The sequence below is a fragment of the Diuraphis noxia genome, unplaced genomic scaffold (genome assembly GCF_037042655.1).
Source record: "Diuraphis noxia isolate RWA-SAM2 unplaced genomic scaffold, SU_Dnox_SAM2 contig0004, whole genome shotgun sequence".
Classification (NCBI taxonomy): domain Eukaryota; kingdom Metazoa; phylum Arthropoda; class Insecta; order Hemiptera; family Aphididae; genus Diuraphis; species Diuraphis noxia.
In genome coordinates this window covers 38,120,447-38,140,648 of record NW_028301714.1, presented here as the reverse complement: position 1 = coordinate 38,140,648, position 20,202 = coordinate 38,120,447, and the positions used below count along the sequence as shown (strand labels likewise).

At 27.9% G+C, this 20,202-nt stretch overlaps 1 protein-coding gene across 3 annotated transcripts in view; it reads right to left on the bottom strand.

The window, feature by feature from the left end:
• Window positions 1-3,710: 3,710 nt before the first annotated feature.
• Window positions 3,711-20,202, bottom strand: part of LOC107164300 (lachesin-like) — a 105,860-nt gene continuing 89,368 nt past the window's right edge. For 2 of the 3 annotated variants that reach the window (XM_089226853.1, XM_089226852.1), the window contains exons 7-11: window positions 17,422-17,550; window positions 15,308-15,445; window positions 15,098-15,262; window positions 6,224-6,283; window positions 3,711-4,616 (exon numbers count right to left, since the gene is read on the bottom strand). In XM_089226853.1, coding sequence (XP_089082979.1) covers window positions 4,432-4,616; window positions 6,224-6,283; window positions 15,098-15,262; window positions 15,308-15,445; window positions 17,422-17,550 — 677 coding nt within the window. In that variant the 3' untranslated portion in view covers window positions 3,711-4,431. The remainder of the gene's footprint in view (window positions 4,617-6,223; window positions 6,284-15,097; window positions 15,263-15,307; window positions 15,446-17,421; window positions 17,551-20,202) is intronic. The other variant, XM_089226854.1, reaches the window with a different exon arrangement.

Genomic DNA, 20,202 nt, shown 5'->3' with positions numbered 1-20,202 from the left:
AAGACTACAGATCACATAGGTTAGGCCATAAACTGTATAGCCTGATCAAGCGTGATACCAAATATAGTCGTCGTGTCTCACAAAATATAAATGGAATTTATTCATAGGGTTTGGGTTGGAAAACGTGAACCTTATTGCGATATATAGTGCGCTCTAGGCTGCTGACACATTCATATATATATATATATATATTTTTTTTTTGGAATGGATGATTGCGTAGATTTTCACATACAGAGAGAGAGAGAGAGAGAGACAGAGAGACAGAGAGACAGAGATAGACTGACAGACAGAGAGGATACGGCGGACCTCTGGTAAACAGATGATTTTTCGACCGAACTGCGACGCGCCACGTAGTATAAAAATCACCGGACGTCCGGTCGAACCGACTGCGTGATTTTTATTTTTACTTTTTTCAACCGGAATTCCCTAATTACGCGCACGATCCCCCACTGCAATCTATTGTGTTAGCGAAATGGTCAGCCAATCTGTTTCGATATATTATATCATTAGGGATACTATCTATATACGCATTACATGCATATAGGTACTGCACATTACCCACGCATACACACACACACACACACGCTCACACACATGACCAAGTAATAATAATAATACATAAACATTGGTACTATATTTGAACAGATAAAACATATCTCTCCTGGGAAGAACGCCGTCTATGTACCTATATAATATATATTTATAGATTCTTGGCGAGGGGTGTAGTGGACCGGCGATGAGTGGGTTACAGTGGTTGAAAGGGTTGGGGGTACGCTTTTCGTCCGTCGTCGGTGGCACACGGAACTCGCGCGTACATATGTGTGCAAGAGTGTATATATATATATATATAATATATATATAGTACAGTCAGTTGGCCGCGAGTCCGTAAGATTTACGGTCCGGCAATCGGCTGTATAGCAGCACCAATAAATTTCGAAGAAACCCTCCCACCACACTGGCTGAGTACACACGGTCTGTGGAAAGATGTATGTTTACATATAATATATATATACAAACGATATGCACGAGTTATCCGTATCGCACAGGTTACCTGTACCTAACATGTTACCGACGAGAGAGGAAGTGTGCATATTACATGGGTAGGTGTATATATATATGTATATGCAACAATATAGCGAACGCGGAAACTTCTTCTCACTTTTCTAGCATCGGAATCACAGATTTCTGATTAGTTGTGCACAGAGTTCCACGAAGAAAAAACTCCCTGATTTGTAAAACTAATACAAGCCAAATTGTCAAATATCAAAATTAAAATATTTACTTATAAATTGTACATAATATTGTTCCTAATGTCATCTTATATCAATTATTTTCAAAAATTTGATCCTCGTTCATGATACACTAATCTAGATAGCGTGGACATGCTGGCCATCTAAAGCGGTTATTGGTGCACTGGCATTATTAACATACTACTTGACGACAAATACACAATACTCACCAAAAAAATACTAATTATGCCACTATGCCATTAACCTTCCTGTTGATGTAAATCCTATGTACTAATTTTCCTCCCTAAAACCCAAAGTATATAACCTTATTAAATCAAGGAGTTAACTTTTTCCCATACCCTGTATTATCGTATGATGATTATAAGAAGGATACAATTGAAATACAACTTGCGTTTTTTTTTCTGAATCACTAAAACATTGTTTTTCATGCACAAGACTCGTTTCATTTTTACATCAAACAACTTTTATTTGGATTTATTTGGAATGTTTTAAACGTTTGAACACATTTTCGTATAATTCATATAAGCATGCATAAAATTTGAAAAAGATTAACTATAAAGTACAAACTAAAATGAAAAAAAAATCTTTATTTTGCTTTGTCATATTACTTTTATTATGTAATATGTTCTTATTTACGTATGTATCAAACAAAAGCTACGGCCGTATACTCAACCGTCTAACAAAATAAACGCCGTCATGTACAAACGACTTGATGTTTAGTTTTATTTAAGACTTGCATCAGTAATAATAATACCTAAATACGTATATTAAAATAATATAATTAAATTTTTATTTTATATAATGTTAAGAACAATTTTAAATGGAATTTGTATGTCTTGTATTTTATGAATATTTAAAACCCAATCCCTATATATTTGAATCACCTTCACATTATGTATAATTGCTTACTTACCGAATTATCTGAGATTTACGTTTTTTTTTCTGGCTACAGGTGTTGTCATATGGCAACCTGTGGTCTTCCTTTTTCTTTTTGCTTAATAGAAACACATGACACATAGTCATGATCGTACATATTTCATTGTTGTTGATAATATAAATTTTCAACAATTTGTTAATACATAGGTATGGTAACCAAAAATCACTTAAATTAATGTGTTTCAAATATGACTCTATATTACTCAGAATAATAGATTATAGAGTTTACTGGTGTATTTTTTTAAAATCTTATATAACTGTACTACCCGTTTTCGACTGGCAAAATAATATAACAATTCCCTAACATATACATCTCTAAGTGTATTTAATTTTAATTTTCCTCACTTAACAGAAATGCTTTAGTTAATGTTATAAGTACCTCGGCTTGTGGTCAAGGTTCTGCCTAGGTGAGCAATCCGCCTTTGTGCATTTCCGATTAAATATAAAAACTTCATGAGATAGGTAATTGAATTAGGTGTACTTCCACACGTAAAATAAAAATAGGGCACTTATTATTATTGTTATATTATAGTAATTTACTTGGCATTTTATCAACAAAAACACGACTAAATTAAAATATTGTATTCATTGCCAACATTAAGATTTTATTCAAATTACTTTCTAAATCTTTCTGATACGTATACAAATAACGTCAGTAATTTTGAGTAATTTAATTATCTAAATATGTATAATGAGGATAATTATTCTTAAAAATGGTTTTACAAGGATACGATGTAATATTAGTGATATTAGATCTAGTGTTTGTAATTTTTGAACCTTTTTTACAAATTATAAATTTTGATAGATTTATTAATTATTAACACTCCCAAGTCACCATACCGTAATCCTCATATTATCTTCCATATTATCATAGGACTATAATCCTTTTCCTTAGTACACAAATTTAAATAAGTCAAAAACTACTCATTCTATTTTTATTTTGATCCGGCAATGTTTTTAGAATCATTATACGCTAGATAATATTTATTAGAAAAGAGGAGTTCTTATTTGAAACATAGAAGTTTGTATCTCTGCAGGATGGCACAAAGTAGCGCAAAAGTTTTAATAATTTAAAAATCTTCAAGTAGTAGGTATACAATATGTTAAAAAAAATTCCAATAATCCAGTTTTGAATAACTAAATTATTGAAAAAAAGGTAGTGAGGAAGTTTGGTTAATCACTCTGCGTATAAATATATATATACAGGATTGCACCATTTTAACTGAATTTGGTTTCGATGGTTATTAATAAACGGTTTGAATAATAAAAAAAAAATTATTTGTTTTCTAAGTTTTTTGGGCTTTTACGATGATACAGATATATACCATACCGATCAGTTACTTCGAAATGTTGTACCACAATAATTATTCACGAAGGACTCTATTTTATTCTCCCCCCCCCCCACCACCAACCCACTCACAATACACAATTGTTATACTAGGATGATTGTGTATGATAAAGGACGCGAATTACCATCGGAATCACATTGCGCTTCTTACGCAATAATAATATATACACAGAGTATACAAATGAAATTTAATTGTATTGAATATAAACACGGACACACGCACAAACACGTACCTCCACGTATAGTATTGTTATTATTTAGAGATATTATTGTATTATCATAAATATGTATGCATGAGTGCGTGTTTATATTTATTTATTATAAACGATCAAAATAAGTATTATAACTATAGTAATATATACAACTGTATTGGCGAAGACTACACACGCATATACATCACAACATTGTAAGTATTTTTATATTGTTATTATTATTATTATACAGTGCTGAGTAGGACAAAATATTATATTATTATGCTATAAAAACTTTATAATTATTCAAATAATATAACATAATTTATAATAACATTTGATTCGCATTACATCATAATAAGTTTAATATAATATTAACTGTACTCATTGTAGTTATTATAACAGATACAATACAAATCAAAGCGACAAATTTAATCTTGTAACACCACATGATCGCCGGAACAAATCACACGATTTTTATTTTTGTTTTTTATCATACAAAATGCACGAGGAGAATAACGCACTTAGACTAGAAAAAAAAATCAAGACACGAAAATTTAAGGGCGTAAAAAATTACTACAGTCCTTTCCGGTTCCGGAGGGTGGGACAACGCCACGCCAGAGCACTATATTTCGATCGTGAGACAATATCGTGCACGACGAAGCTTCCGCATCGGATGTTACGAGCAATTCACGACCGACGACGATCACCTGCCGAAAATCAAGGTGGATACAATCCAACAGCATCCGGCTGACGCGAGCCAACCGAAGATGCCGTCATGCGACCATCGGACCGCGTCAGAGTTGAGCGAACTGTTGTCTGTAGGCAACGAGTTGAAAATGATGTCTGATGGGCCACCGTTATATCCATCATTGTCGTCATCATCATAATCTGCGAAGACGAAATCGCAATAGATCGTAATATTTTATCATAACAGTTTACCTATAACCTCTTTGATACATAAAAACAAGTTTAGTATATTTTATCTTACATAATATATTTGCATTGGAAACTAAAAGATAAATAAATAGCTATTATTAATAGCTCGATACTTAAAACTCTCTAATATTGTTAACTAAACTTCTTTATTCTATATAGTTTTGTACATTTTACTATCGGATATTTCATTTCTTCTCTCCGATCGCTTGGCTCGCCAACTCAACTTCATTTTTATTTTTTGTAAACATTAAGCATGATAACTATAATATACAGAATTTAAAGTATTACAATTTTAAACAAAATTTGATACATTTAGGTGCTGAAATTCTTCATAAATACAATATTTTCAATTAAAAAAAACTCTAATACTTATGGCGAAATAATTTTTCATAACTTTTTGTATGATAAAATTTTTTTAAATGACTCAACTACTCAAGAGTCGTCGTAGGCTAGTGGGAAACCTTAACCTCCTAGCTCCTTGGAGTTTTTAAGTAAATTAATCTGTGGTTAAAGCCCTCTATAATATTATCATATAATTATGATAGTTATATGAGTCAAGGTAATTGGAATTATTGGAAGCACTTAAGCACTATGAATCTACAATATAACAAGTTTATCGTATGGGAATTTAGAAACATATTTCTAACTTATAGACCATTGATTGATCTCTATCTAATGATAAGGAGTTTGAAAACAAATTTTGAACTTGACGTAAATCATAAAGGCTAATTGATATTAACTTTCCTACATTTTAGATTTTTTTTTCCTTGAGTTTATCAAAAAAAAAGAAAAAAAAAGAATGTGACAAATTTGGAAGTTCCAATTTTCCAATGCACTTTGGCGGAACTTATGTGTAGAGATTAAATTAGACGTGTGAGTTAGTCTATTTAAAGTATAGACTTAACGAAAAATGTTTATATTTCACAATATGTGATGGACAAGGTTAGCAAATCACCATTTGTAATCCCTTTAAGGCGCGTTTGAGAGTCGTAGGTAACGTGTGTTTTGTAATGGGGTCATAGGAGCGCGTTAAAAAAAATCAATATAAGGGGCACTGATAAATAAAAATGCACTGAAAAATATAAGACAGTAATGATTAAAATAACATACTAACGATAGGCCATATAGATTCGATACATATTTTTATCTCATAAATTCTCATTTATTATTTTAACGACTATTTTTATTTTTTAAGAAAATTATCACTATGAAATTTTGAGTGATTATTTGCGCTAATTAAAATCGAATTTTTTACACAGTATGAAAGTCGTTTTTCAATTCTAAGTCACTCAAAAGAAACGTATAGGTATAACAATAAAAGAATAATTCAATTTTATATTGAATATAAAATATTAAAATATTCTTCAAAAAATATATATGTTTAGTTTCTAAGCAAACTGTGAACAAATCTCACAATAATCATTTATTATACCTACTTATAGAAAATGTTAATGATACCGAACTGTTTTAAGTTCATTAATAAAAATTATTTAGCAAATCATTAGATGAAATAAATATAGGTAGGTATTTTAATAATAACTCATGAGTGTGTGACTCACCTTTGCGATCATCATCTGGTTCTTCAGTAATCGCCATGGGTCTTGACGGCACTGCGATTTCTGCAAATAAAATCCAACAGTCAGTCGATTATACATCCCGTTCGGTGGTTTACACTACGGACCATAGAACCTTAACTATATATTTAGAAACGCAATAAAAGCGACGTTTATTCGTAACGATCGCTCTATTTCTCTTTCCACCCCGCCTCACTTATAATTCTCCCACGTATTAGCTCTACCTTGCAAACTCGCTATATCACTCTCTCCTTTCATCTAATACGTAAACTGACGTGGACATATATGCACATGTTATATTCGACCAATGCATTTGTTTCCGTCAATGCAATCGATTACGTTTTGTAGATAACGAAATCTTGATGTACTTGTATAACAATAATAAAGTGACCAGTACAACTACAGCAACAGTGATAACGTTATAGTAACGTTGTTAGTAACGATTACAGTCACAGACGTTGAAGATTAACTAGAGTAAAAAAAAATTGTTGATATCGTTTTCATTAAATTTCCAATATTGATTATGGAAAAGATATTATTATAGAATACCTATAATATAGATAAGTGGTTTTAGTCAGCTGCAGTAGTTACGATGATTCAACGAATTTTGATAAAAACCAGTGACGAACATGAACCTAATTAGATTAAGGAGTGATAGGAGTGTTAAAGTCATCAACATAGTGTTTAATAATAACTAAAAAAAACTATTATGGTTGTGACTGATAAAATCTAATATAGTTGGAAAAATATTTATTTTTTTCGATTGGTTATTATGACAAACGCTTTAAAAGTTAATCATCCGCTTCTTAATTTTTACGGAGTGAATTACGAAAAACATTTTTCAGTTCAGACATTAATATTGACATTTCTTAGGGTTACGGAAAATCTAATAAATTCGTGTTTTGAATAATTAATTTAAAGAAACTGAATATTATACCTATCATTATTACACACTAAGTCAAAAAACATCAATATCATATATATATATATATATATATATAATATAATATAATTTTATTATACATTATCTTATATTTCAGAAGACGGTGGTAGAGGTGTGAAGCTATTGGTTTAATATCAATGTATATTTAATACAATATAGTAGGTATACGCGTATAATATAAACTGCTTTTGTTATTACAGTATTAACGAAAAATTTAGATTCTTCTCGACAAATAATTGTTCTATAAGAATATATTTATAAGGCGTGCGATACTTAATGTAAATGAAGAAAAGTTTATACCAAAATATATGCATACGCAAAACCAACGGAACACCTGCACGTGGAGATGCTAAACAAAAGTTATTGTGACATGCATATTTTAATATCTAACAGTTTATTTGCGATTAATAGTGAAATAAGACGATTTAATAATATTGTGACGTTATGTTGAATACAATATGATGTTCGTTCAAATAAAACATTTGTTGCTCCCACACCAATATTATAATATACCTATATATCCATGTATAGGTAACATACATATATATTATATGTACACATTATTTATGACGTTTTATTCCATAGTTTCTTTTTTTTTTCATACAATATTTGAATTTAATTAATTATTGGTCAATATAATATTATAGTGCCATTTCAATGGATAATATCAAAACATAAATTTCAAGAAGACGCTACACCGCATGTATTGTTTCTGTCTTACAAATGTAAAACATTGCGAAAACTGTTTTGTACGGTAAAGAACCACTCAAACTGTAATCCAAGCTAAGTAACCAAATTTTTACTTGATAGAGAAGAGAATATTTACTGTGCAACATAGTGTTTAATTTTTCGATATCACAAATACGAAAAAAGTTCTTATTGTTTAAGAATTCATTATTTCTGAGTTTTTCAAATTTGAATAAATTTTTTTTTAGTTCTGATATCAAAAAAAATAAAAAACTTTTCACTGTAAATATTCTCCGCTTCATAGTATGGAAATTTGGTTGCATATCTTGGATTACAGCTAGAGTGGTTCTTTCCCACGCAAAACAGTTTTCGCAACGTTTTACATTTCTAAGACGGAGACAACACATGTGGGTGTAGCGTCCTCTTAATCAAAATAAAATCGAATAATATAATAGTGATTTCATCGATATGTGTTTAAAAGAAGGACGAAAACAATAAAGTGCAGTATTAAATGCTATAAAGATTTCACTAAACCGTCATTAGGTAATCATATTATACTATAGTAATATACCAATATGTAACATAAATTTTACAATATTTTATCAAGCTATACAAAAATTATAGTACAAGAATTTGCAAATTAAAAATTGCTTTTTTCCAATCTATCCTTACGTATTTCATGAATATTATCGGTATTCTGCCATCCGCCATAGTACAATAAATACTTATGTATGTGTTATAATATTTTAGATATTTTCACGTGGAATTAAAAGCACCGATTCATATCAGGCATTTATTAATATACAATATTTCACATAAACGATTTTTATTACCGGGTGTTGAAACAAAATATGGATTTCGTTTTATATAAAATAAGCACGATAAATAGCTAAGTTAATAATTATTAACCAAGTTTATTCATCACAGCCCCCTCCCCATCTTAAATTCCATAATAATGCATCTATTCAAATTATGATTTTATTTTTTAAATTAATATTATCATACATAAATAACATATTTTCAAATACTTATATTTTTTGTACTATAACTGAGAAATATTTTAAAGCGGTAAAAACTTTTTATTTCCAATGATAACCAACCTTTTTTTATTAAGGTCGTTCATTTTTTAAATATTGGTACCCATTAATATATTTAAATTAAAATTGATATTTTTAAATTTGAGCTATTAAAATGTATATATTATGTATTAACGATTAAAGTCTTTATAAATTAGTTCACAAAAATAAGCAACATATAAACATATAACATAACACCACATACTGCCATACCTAATACATATTATGAACTACCTATTATCCTCAGTAGATAGATATTTTAAGTTTAATAACTCAGAAACTACTAGTTTGAATTTTTATTTATAAAAGTACTTTAAAAAAAAACATCTCCTTAATCATTTTACAGTGAAAAAGGTGGTTCTCATTTGAAAAAAAAAGTTTGTATCTCGACATAAGTACATAATATATAACTTTTTAAATTGCATAAACAGTCTAACGTCTAAGTGTTTAAGATTTCACTCCTTGACTATAGAACCAACCGGTAAAATACAAAAATTCAGATGAACATAATGTTAAAAGTTAAAATGGAGGTGACTATGCTTAGTGAATCAGCCTGTACAATTTAATTTTGCCTATATTGACCTGTAACACTCGCCTTGCGGGTTTATGCGGTTTATTTTCGCAACAGTCTTCACCGACAAATCCGGAAATTGTCTCACCCGCGTGCTACGACAAACTCATCTCGCGATGAATCAACCCCGACAACGCCATCCTAACAAATCTGAATTACGCCAAGTACATGGTAAATATATGGGAATGGTTATCTGACTCATGGCGGAAATCTACAAATTATACTGTAATGCCGCGTTAGGATTAATTAGTGTGCGACGTGTGACGGAAAATTATAAATGTTTTAACTGAATAATAACTACCTACGTCCCAATTTCTACCATTTACTAATAGTGTTAATTCGGATTCACTGCTATGTCATCTGCAGTGTCACATATCAAGCGTTGATTCGAACGGACTTTAGAAATTTTCTAGTAGATCATGGTTGGTGAATGACACCATAATTACCAGTTACCTAGGCCAATCAGAATACGACATGAGACATGACATACAACGTGGCGGTAAGCCCGAATTAAGACTGTTAATTACAGCTTAAATGTAACCTTATGATAAAATAATGTTATGTTACCACGAAAATTAACCAACCTAACAGCTATTTTATTAATTTATTAAACAACATAGAATAATATTAATTTTATTTTTAATTTTCTTAAATATGTGTGACACTAGATATGTTTTCATCGCACTTCACCCATAAATCTATGAATCCTCAATTCTCTTCGCAACGATAAAATATATAGTAGGTAGCATATTACAATTAATATTCTGTAAATTTCGATAAAAAAATATTTACTTGGATAACATTTTTAAAAATGTTATACGACAAACGGGTTTGTTATAAGTTGTTAATACTAGAATTAATAAATATGTTGATCATAATTCTAAAAATATTTTAAATGAAATAATAAAAAGCGGTTAATCACTCTGCTGTACAGTATGGTAGGTACAAGTGGGTTACTGTAATGGATGGTATTAAATTTGAATTCATTAATATAATATCATTGTATATGAAAAATATTTCTGAGCGGAGACGATTTGTCAGTCAAGAATATTTAGTCAAAACATTTATCGCTTCGCTCAATTTAAAATAGTAAAAATATTAATAATAATTAATTAAATCAACCTGCAGTAGTACAAATATTAAAATTAATAATTTATTAAGAGCAATATCAAAAAAAAAAAAAAAAAAAATTATTAATTAAGATATTAAGTTAGTATAGTATAACAGACCTCCTTCCCACAGAATTATTTTTTATATGCACTGCAGGCGCATATATGTACATTCCAGTGACCTACTTCATGATGAGGTACACTAAAAAAATATTGTTTATAATTCATAAAATGTTTATATACTAATAATGATAGAAAATTATTGGAACTCATTTACAGACATAATATTTGGTATTCATTTTAAATTAAAAAAAGGTCACTCCATACTTTTGACAACATAATGTACAGTTGTAAAAAATTATTTGTATGTAGTCAGATCAAAATGATACGAATTTTATTTATTCATTTGTGTTTTACTAAAACTTACAAACTACACACATAAAAATTATCCAATGATAAACAATAACAAAGAAAAATATTAAATGAGTATAGAATTTTAGTTGATAATATAATTATAACAGAAATGAGCAATACAAAAATGTTCAAAAATACTTTATTATGTTTTTAATTTTTTTTTTTTAAATCTTATCCCCCCAAAAGACATGTAGATACTTATTATATTGCCACGTGTGTTTTTTTTTTACAATTTTGATTGCAAAATGTTTACGCCTGCACCAAAAAAAGTTTCTCCACCTTCGGCCTATGATGATGATATTCTATCACCTGATTAGACGTGAGATGAATTTCACTATAATATAACGTATTCCTTGCAGTATATGATATTACGTAGTGAAAATATTATGAAACAACTAACGGCAAAAGTGTACAACAATAATATAGCGGCTGCTTCAGGTTATTTCTCGACGATATATATATATATATATGCATCGATAACGGGGGTGATTGATGTTTCTTTTGTGAAAATCTCTCGGGCAAAAGAAAAACGAAGTCAAAGTCGTGTTATTTTAGATATGTATCGTACGCACCACGACAATTTTCGTATCGTTCTCTTTTGCAACCGAAAATGTTTATTTGAAAAACAATACGCTCCACTACGTACTGCTCCATCCACACAATAGTGAGCTATACTTAAGAGCCAGTATTACAGCTATACTGATGTATAGACGATCATAGTATCAAGACATTTGAGGCAAGTTTTCGTTTTTGAAAAAAAAATGTGTCTATACAATTTGAAGCATACTGTTACATACTTACGAAAAGAAATCCAATTATTTATTGTAAGCGATTTTTTGGATTTCATTATAATTTCATAATCAGAAGTGGAATAATTTCTAAAAATGTTGAAGCATAAAATGTATCCAGAATATAGCTGTATTGTTTTAAAATAAATAAAATTGTTTTTATTAATAATACAAAAAAGTAAAATAAAACGCTAAGAGCTACAATATAGGAAAAATTGTCTTTTGCAAACAAATGGTTTGTTAACAAATAGCATTTTATTTGATTATGAGTATAACTTGAGAGATACTTTATGGTATGTAACCATTTTTTTTTTTGTTTATTATAACTAGTCATAATTACGAAAATAACTAACAATGGCAGATAGCATAGAACTAGTGTGAGTACCTAATCTTAAATAAGCATTTAAATATATTAGAGATTTAAATTTTAAATTTTTTTTATTTCTATGTTTCATTTATACAGCAAAAATACCATCGATAAACTGGCATGTTATTGTGTGACACTCACTGTAAAATACGCAAACGAATCCAAGTTAATATGCAAGTTTTTTTATAAAGAATAATTAATTTATTCGAATTCAGATTTTTGGAATTCTAAAATTAATATTGAAGATCACATATTCAAATAATTTGATATTTTATATCCTTTTAATATTATGTTGTGAATAATCATCCTTTTTTCTTGTAATTTTTTAAGCAGAAGACTTTTTTGAACATTACTATATTTGTATATGAATTTAAATTTAAATTTGAATGAGAATAATTTCTTATTCATAATATACATATATATATATGTGTGTGTGTGTGTTACAATTATTATATACTTATAATATTATGTCGATGATAATCATTTTTCCAAGAGAACTACGTCGATACAAAAATTATGGTAATTAATATTTATTTATTAACATTTTATAAATTAAAAAAATTGCAAAAATTAGGTTATATAAAATATAATACAATTTTCAAAAAAATCTTCTGATTAACAATTTACATTAAAAAGGCAAGTTTTCATTTTAAAAAGAATGTTCGTTTTACAACAAGAAACTTCTAAAGTGTTGTAGAAAAACTAAATAATTGAAACACGGTTCTCAACTATACTTGAAATCAGAATTTTAATAAATTAATAATTAAAAGAAAAAAACTTGAATAGACATGCCCGGCGAATCACCCTATATATATATATACTGTTTAATTGAGTGGAAGCGTGAACCATAGTTCACAAGTTAAGCTGTGAACCATTGAAAATTTACTCCAAATTATCCACTATAATATGAGTTATGACAACTATGGTATAATTGACTTTTAGATTATCAGTGGAATGGTTCACTCTGCATATGTATAATCAAACACCCATAACTGCGATTACAGCCGATGATGATAAATCAATAGTTTCATCGGTATTTTTTTTTATTTTTAAAATCTATTTGCTTATAATAATATACTTAAAACATATCATAAACTTAAATTATATATCGCACTACTGAAGTTCGTGAATAAAGTATAAAATACGAAAAAATCAACGAACTTCGGACTTTATAGCTATACAAACGCATCGGAGAAGATTATATCAACGAGATAGTTTACTGGTATGATGTTTGTTCGTCTGTGTGTGAGATTATTCAATGCCACAGTGCCTGTGTATACGTCGTTCACATATCACACACACATATACATATACAGGGTGTCCCACAGAGATCTGACATTCTGACAAATTAAATAACTTTTGTTCTAATCAATATTTTTAAAAAATTTCTTTTAAATATAATTCATAGACACTTGCGCTACATTTTAAGAATACATTTTTTATTTTTTAATACTGAAAATAAAAAACTTAAAAATTGATAAAAAATGTTTTCGAAATATTCAATATAGCCAATTCGTAAATCTGATTTTTATAAAAATGTATATGGTAAAAACACTTATTTAAGTCCATTTGACTAAAAATTTTTAAATATCAATATTTTCGTTAAGTAAATTACGATCTAGTTTATGTTAGAAACCTTGTAATTTCAAATAATAATAAAGTTTTTTTAAAAATATTTTATAAGAACATTTTTAAATAAGTGCATGTTAAAATCTAATTATTTTTTTATTGTATTTATTTTAATAATATGCGATGTATAAACTATAATTTACTATAATTTACCTAACGAAAATATTGATATTTAAAAAAATTGTAAAAAATCAGCCTTTTGACTTAAATAAGTGTTTTTACCATATAAATTTTTCTGAAAATTAAATTCACAAATTAGGTATATTGAATATTTTGAAAAAAAAATTTATCAATTTTTAAGTTTTTTATTTTCAGTATTAAAAAATAAAAAATGTATTCTAAAAATGTAGTTCAAGTGTCTATGGATTATATTTAAAAGACATTTTTAAAAATTATTGATTAGAACAAAAGTTATTTCATTTGTCAGAATATCAGATCTCTTTGGGACACCCTGTATATATATTATAATATTATACAGTGTGATAAACGGCTGGGTCGTTTATCCGATTCTGCTCCATTTTAAAGCATTCCGTTAGCGAAAAAAATGGCGTTGCGCGTTTTTCTTAAAACGACTTAACCGATGACCAAATACCTATATAGTGTATTGTGCCGTGTAGCTAGACAAGGGTGGACTAGGTGGATGTTAAGTTTTAGTGAGTTTCACAACGTTTGTAAGCTGTTATTGTATCTTGATTTATATATACCTATATATATATATATATTATAATATGTCGATGGTATAAGTTTTGGTCAAACACGTTTTAAACGCGAATTTCATCAGTGAAATTATGCCATATTGCCTTTTGATTATTGCAACGATGTCATGAATACAATATTTTTCACGTGATAAATTATTTTTATGTTCACTCTGATTTTTTTAATGAATTAAATGTTGCACTTTATGTTGGCGCGTTTATGGTGGGGGGCAGATAAAATATAAGGGTTTGCGTGCTGTGCTGAAAATGTACATTGAAGTACTTAATCTTATAATTTTATCTTGTTTGTATGGAGACAACTAAAATATACATATAAGATATAACAGATCCTATTCGTGAGATTTTATGGTAATGTTTATTGTAAAAATAATGCTACACTTATGCAGCTAATAACGCTATGATATACTACACGATACGTTAATCTAATTAAAAAATCATGACATTTCCGTAATGAGAAAACGAAAACTTTTTTTCTACGTCGACAGCACTCGAATGACATAAATATCCAAACAGATTATAATATAAATTATAGGTACATGAAATAATAAAACATGCTCACGGTCTAGTTTGATGAATCCGTCGGTTTCGCCCAGTGAATTCTTCGCCACGCATTTGTATGATCCGAAATCTTGTGGTGACAGTTTCCTTATCTTCAGTATCATGTACTTGTTGTACCCGCTGTCCGTAGATATGGCCTCATATTTTTCACCTGAAACCGTCATATCTACTTTTGTTCATTTTTACTTAATTCAGTCATCTCGTTGCTTACCCGAGACAATCATATCGCCCTTTTCGGTTGTCCAAAAATTTATAGACGTTGGAAACGCTTCGGTGTGACACTCCAACTTGATGTCCTGACCAATATAGCCACCTACCAGTTGATTTGAAATAGTCAACATTGGAGGAACTGTAACGAAATCGTAAAATACTAGTTAGTTAATACCAATTGTCTGAACCAAAATACATTATATAATATCGTTTAAATGATCGCAAACACGAGATGAAATAAGAACGTGTAACTATAAGTTTCTAAGCAGTAGATTCCACATATCTTAGTATAATATGGGATATTTATAATTTTTTATGATATTTGTTATTGATATGAGCTAACCATATTTTATAGTACCTAAAGAAAGATTCATAATATTTATTACTCCATTCGTTAAAATTAGAGTTTCATAGCTAAACCTTGAATGATAAAATATGTTAAATAAAAATTTTACATCTCAGGAATTTGATTCAATTTCAATTAATGTATTTACAACAATTGTTTGATAATAAAAAATAATCTATAGTTGAATATAATTATTAAAATAGACAGTAGTGTTCAAACATTTTAAAAGTACTTAATACTTATGACACTATAAAAAAAAGCTTAGCTTTCTAAATATATACATCGATAACACAATAAATAAGCAGTGCCATTCATTAAAGTTATATATTACGGATTTAAATGCAATTGTAAATGTATTTTTAGGTTTTTGTCATAAATTTTACGAATTGTATTATAGTTTCAACCAAATTACAACATTACAATAATATTTAATTTTCCTATTTGATGATTATTATATGGTTATTACTTTATTAATGTTATTACAATATATTTGTTACATATTCAAACAAAATTTGATATTTATAGCATAAGCATGTATAATTATTTTTCATTATTATAATTGAGTTTAGACTTCTGATGGCATTATTTAGTAGATTTATTACTGCGTGTATATGTGTTGAGGGGATTAGTTAGAATATGTGTATATGTAACAAGAATTGGTCTCTAAAAACCCGAGTGACAACCTATCCGGGAAGTAGTACAGTTAGAACGCGTTAGTGACTGAGGCCAATCACCTAGCCATATTTTAATAGCCACTTTATAGTATAGATACAATCATGATACTTTTTATATGTCAAGACAAATTTGTAGGTATCTATTACGATTACATTAATTTTAACAATCAATAAAATATTAAAATAAAACTGTGATTTTACTGAAATGTTTAAATAAAAAAAATGTGTTTCAAGTAGTATTATACAATGACGGTGTTTTATATTTGAATAGTCAAACATTAAATATGGTACTGCAGATCTCAATAATACATTCATATTTTGTTTACATAATATATACTTATTCAGAATTCACTATTAAATTTTCCAAGTTACAAACGACATTACTTGGTGGATTTTTATTAAATCTCAGAAATACAAAACACAAACGTCGTACTTGTAATCTATATATATATGTATATAGTATATACGTATATATACATGTCAGGGTTCATTTAATATATAGGTAGGTATATTACGTAGGTTGCAGCTAAATTGTCTATTTAATTAAATACAAACACTATCAAACAAATATGAATATTTAAAATATATATTAAATTACTATACGTAATTTGTCCAGTCATGATAATAACAGCTAGAATAAGCGTGATCTTAACTTGTAACAATTATCGATACGATAATCATTTTAGCTATATGCATCCTATACTATACCTATACCCAATAACAAATCTGGTCCACTTGATTCAATTAAAAACATTATGCATACATATAATAGGTATATTTAGGTATTATCTAAACATATTTAAGCCAAATGAATAAAAGAAATTGCATTCTCTAGTTTTACCAAGCAGTAGTATGTTAAACATGAAATTGTTTAGTAATAAATGTTCAAATGACATCGTTTGAATGTTTGAAATAAATACAAATGACAGCTATGGTACCTAATACCATGAATATTTCACTAAAATGGTTTATTAAGTGGCGTACACAGTACGTTACCAATGGTATATTTTACTTTTCCCGAACTATAAAATTCCGTTTAAGTTAAATTTAATATTCGTGGTTTATAACATATATCAATAAATGGTATATACTTACATTGGACTTTGAGCGTGACTCTTTTGCTAATGGAAGGAGGCACACCATTAGAAGCTATGCACAAATAAGCACCCATGTGGAGTCTACTCACTCTCGTAATGTGCAAAACTTCGCCATCGATAAAATTAACTGAAACAATAAAACAATAAAAAACCGTACAGTCAAAAAGAATAATAGAATAAAAACTATTACAACAGTACCAATTATAGTTTTAATTTTGTTATAACAAATATTTTTTTTAAACTCGTCATTTAAATATTATGTAATAGGTCTAAAAAAATTTGTAAAAACTACCAACTCAATATACGATAAAATAAATATAGGTCAATATAATAATATATTGAAATATGTACATAAAATAGTATACAACTAATGAACCTAAATTGATAAATATGATTATAAAATAAAACAAATAAGAATTGTATAGGTTCTAACAGTATTTGTACAAGTATTGTATATTAAACAAAGTATGATCGTATCCATTTTATTTTGATAAAGTATTTATTCAAATTCAGATTTTTAAGTATAATAAAATACTATAATATATTCAATTAATTGGATTAATATTTTATTTAAGGTGAACTTTTGTTTTTCAAATCAGAACCACCTTTTTATTATAAATTTATTATTCTGCACACATTTCCTTTAAAAAATTTTAAATGCCAATCAAAATTTTTAATTAAATAATAATAAAAAAAATAGTTACTAAGTAATTAAAAATAATGTACCAAGGTAAATCATTATACTATATGTTAATGGGTTTAAAAATAAATAGATTTTAATTATATGAAAATTGTAGTAATTAATATTAATATTTATTATGTATATTAACTTTATACAGGTAATTTATGAATATTATTAGAGTATAATAGTTGGTACTAGACTAAACATAACATATTATAATTTGTATTTTTGTAAAACAATTTTAAGGACTATTATTATAAGTATACCTTTAAACAATATAATATCTCAGAAACTACTCGTTAAAGTTTTATTTTTTAGGTGCATTAAAGTTTGCAAAAAACAAAATTACTTAACAATTAACTGTTATGAAAGATGGTTTTAAAATGAAAAACAAAAGATTGATCGTCAGGACACTTCTGATGTAGTAAAAAAAATTTAAGTTTTTTTTAATAAAGCTATTAAGTATATATATACTTGAAAAGTTCATATTACAGAAATTTAATAAATGCAATATTATAAATGAAAAAGGAAGTGACCATTCATGGTGAATCATCTTGAACATCAAACTGTAACCATTAAATTATATAATGTTCGAAAACATCAAAAATCGTTATGGTAAAGTAAAAACTAAAAATAAGAATCTAAGATAAACAAAATGTATCATAATAATGTATAGGAACATGAAAACCGAAGTTATCAATTGTCAAATTACATATTAAAATTATATTGTACCTACACATTTGATATGTATTTTGTCATACAATTATCCACTGCATCTATACAGGAAAATGTGCCAAACGGTGAGATAGGTTTTAAAACTTTTCTGATTACCACTGTTCTTATTCACAGTTTATTTTAAACTTTTTAAAAACAATTTTTTACGTTTTCATTTGTACAAATACGACGCGTAACGTACCGAATAGAGTATAATATCGTGTCGGTATGGGCAAATTACATTTCGCAAAGTTTATACAAACGCGATATACGCGCGCATACGATTTTCATTACAAGATAAAAATAATAATATCATAAAATATACTTTATCCGGTGGTGATTTTCAAAAGACCACGCACATTAAAATTACCGCGGATAAAATGACAGCGTTTCGCGTAACGTTTCCCTCGCCCTTAAATATCACACCATAATTGCGTGCGAAATAGAGAAAGTTTAAAAGTTAACAACATGGTATACTTATATACGTATTTATGTGTGTGTGTGTGTGTATAAAGTTTAAAAGTTGGAAACGTGATGAGCCATACTACATTCATAATAATGATAGGTGTATACATACTGTTTATGTATAAATATTATGGAAAAGATTAAAAGTTGTTTGTTTATTTCTTTATTGATCGCTGGCATTAAAAATTCAATCGACCGAAATAATAACGTTTTTAAAACATATTTGTATTATGAAACATATACAGTTTTCAATTATGTTTATCGCAATGTTATTATTATTATTATGCACTTTTTATGTTTTTGAGTAGTTCAAACTCTGGAGCAATCCGCATGTGTTATATATATTATATAACAAGATTTGATACAAGACGTCTTACACAATTTTATATTAATATAGGTACTTATAGGTATTGATGGATTTATAATTTATAAAGCATACAATTACCTATAAATTTATTTGAGGAAAAAAATTTGCACGTATTCTAAGTACATAATATATAATATAATCGTTTGGTTTTCTCGATAAGGCAGACGCTATCTGATAATATGCAAATAGCTGTCTAAATGACTAGATAAGTAAGTCGAGAGTGTTATGGATATTTTTAATACAAATACATATTTAAAATTAAGACACTTTTTCCAAAAAAATAAATACAACGAGATTGTGGGAAAATATTAGAACACTTAAACTACTATTTAGTAATTTGTATAAAACTTAATTTTTAATATTTACATTATAACATACAAGTGTGGTGTAGCAAAATGTAATCGTCATGGATGAATGTAAATTTCAACTATCGAATCTACAAATGCTCAACAATAGACAACTCAATACTTTCCTGTTGACGACTTTAGAGAATAATTTTTAAATAACCGTCTGCTAAATTTTTAATAAGAAATATAAATTAGCTCTTGATT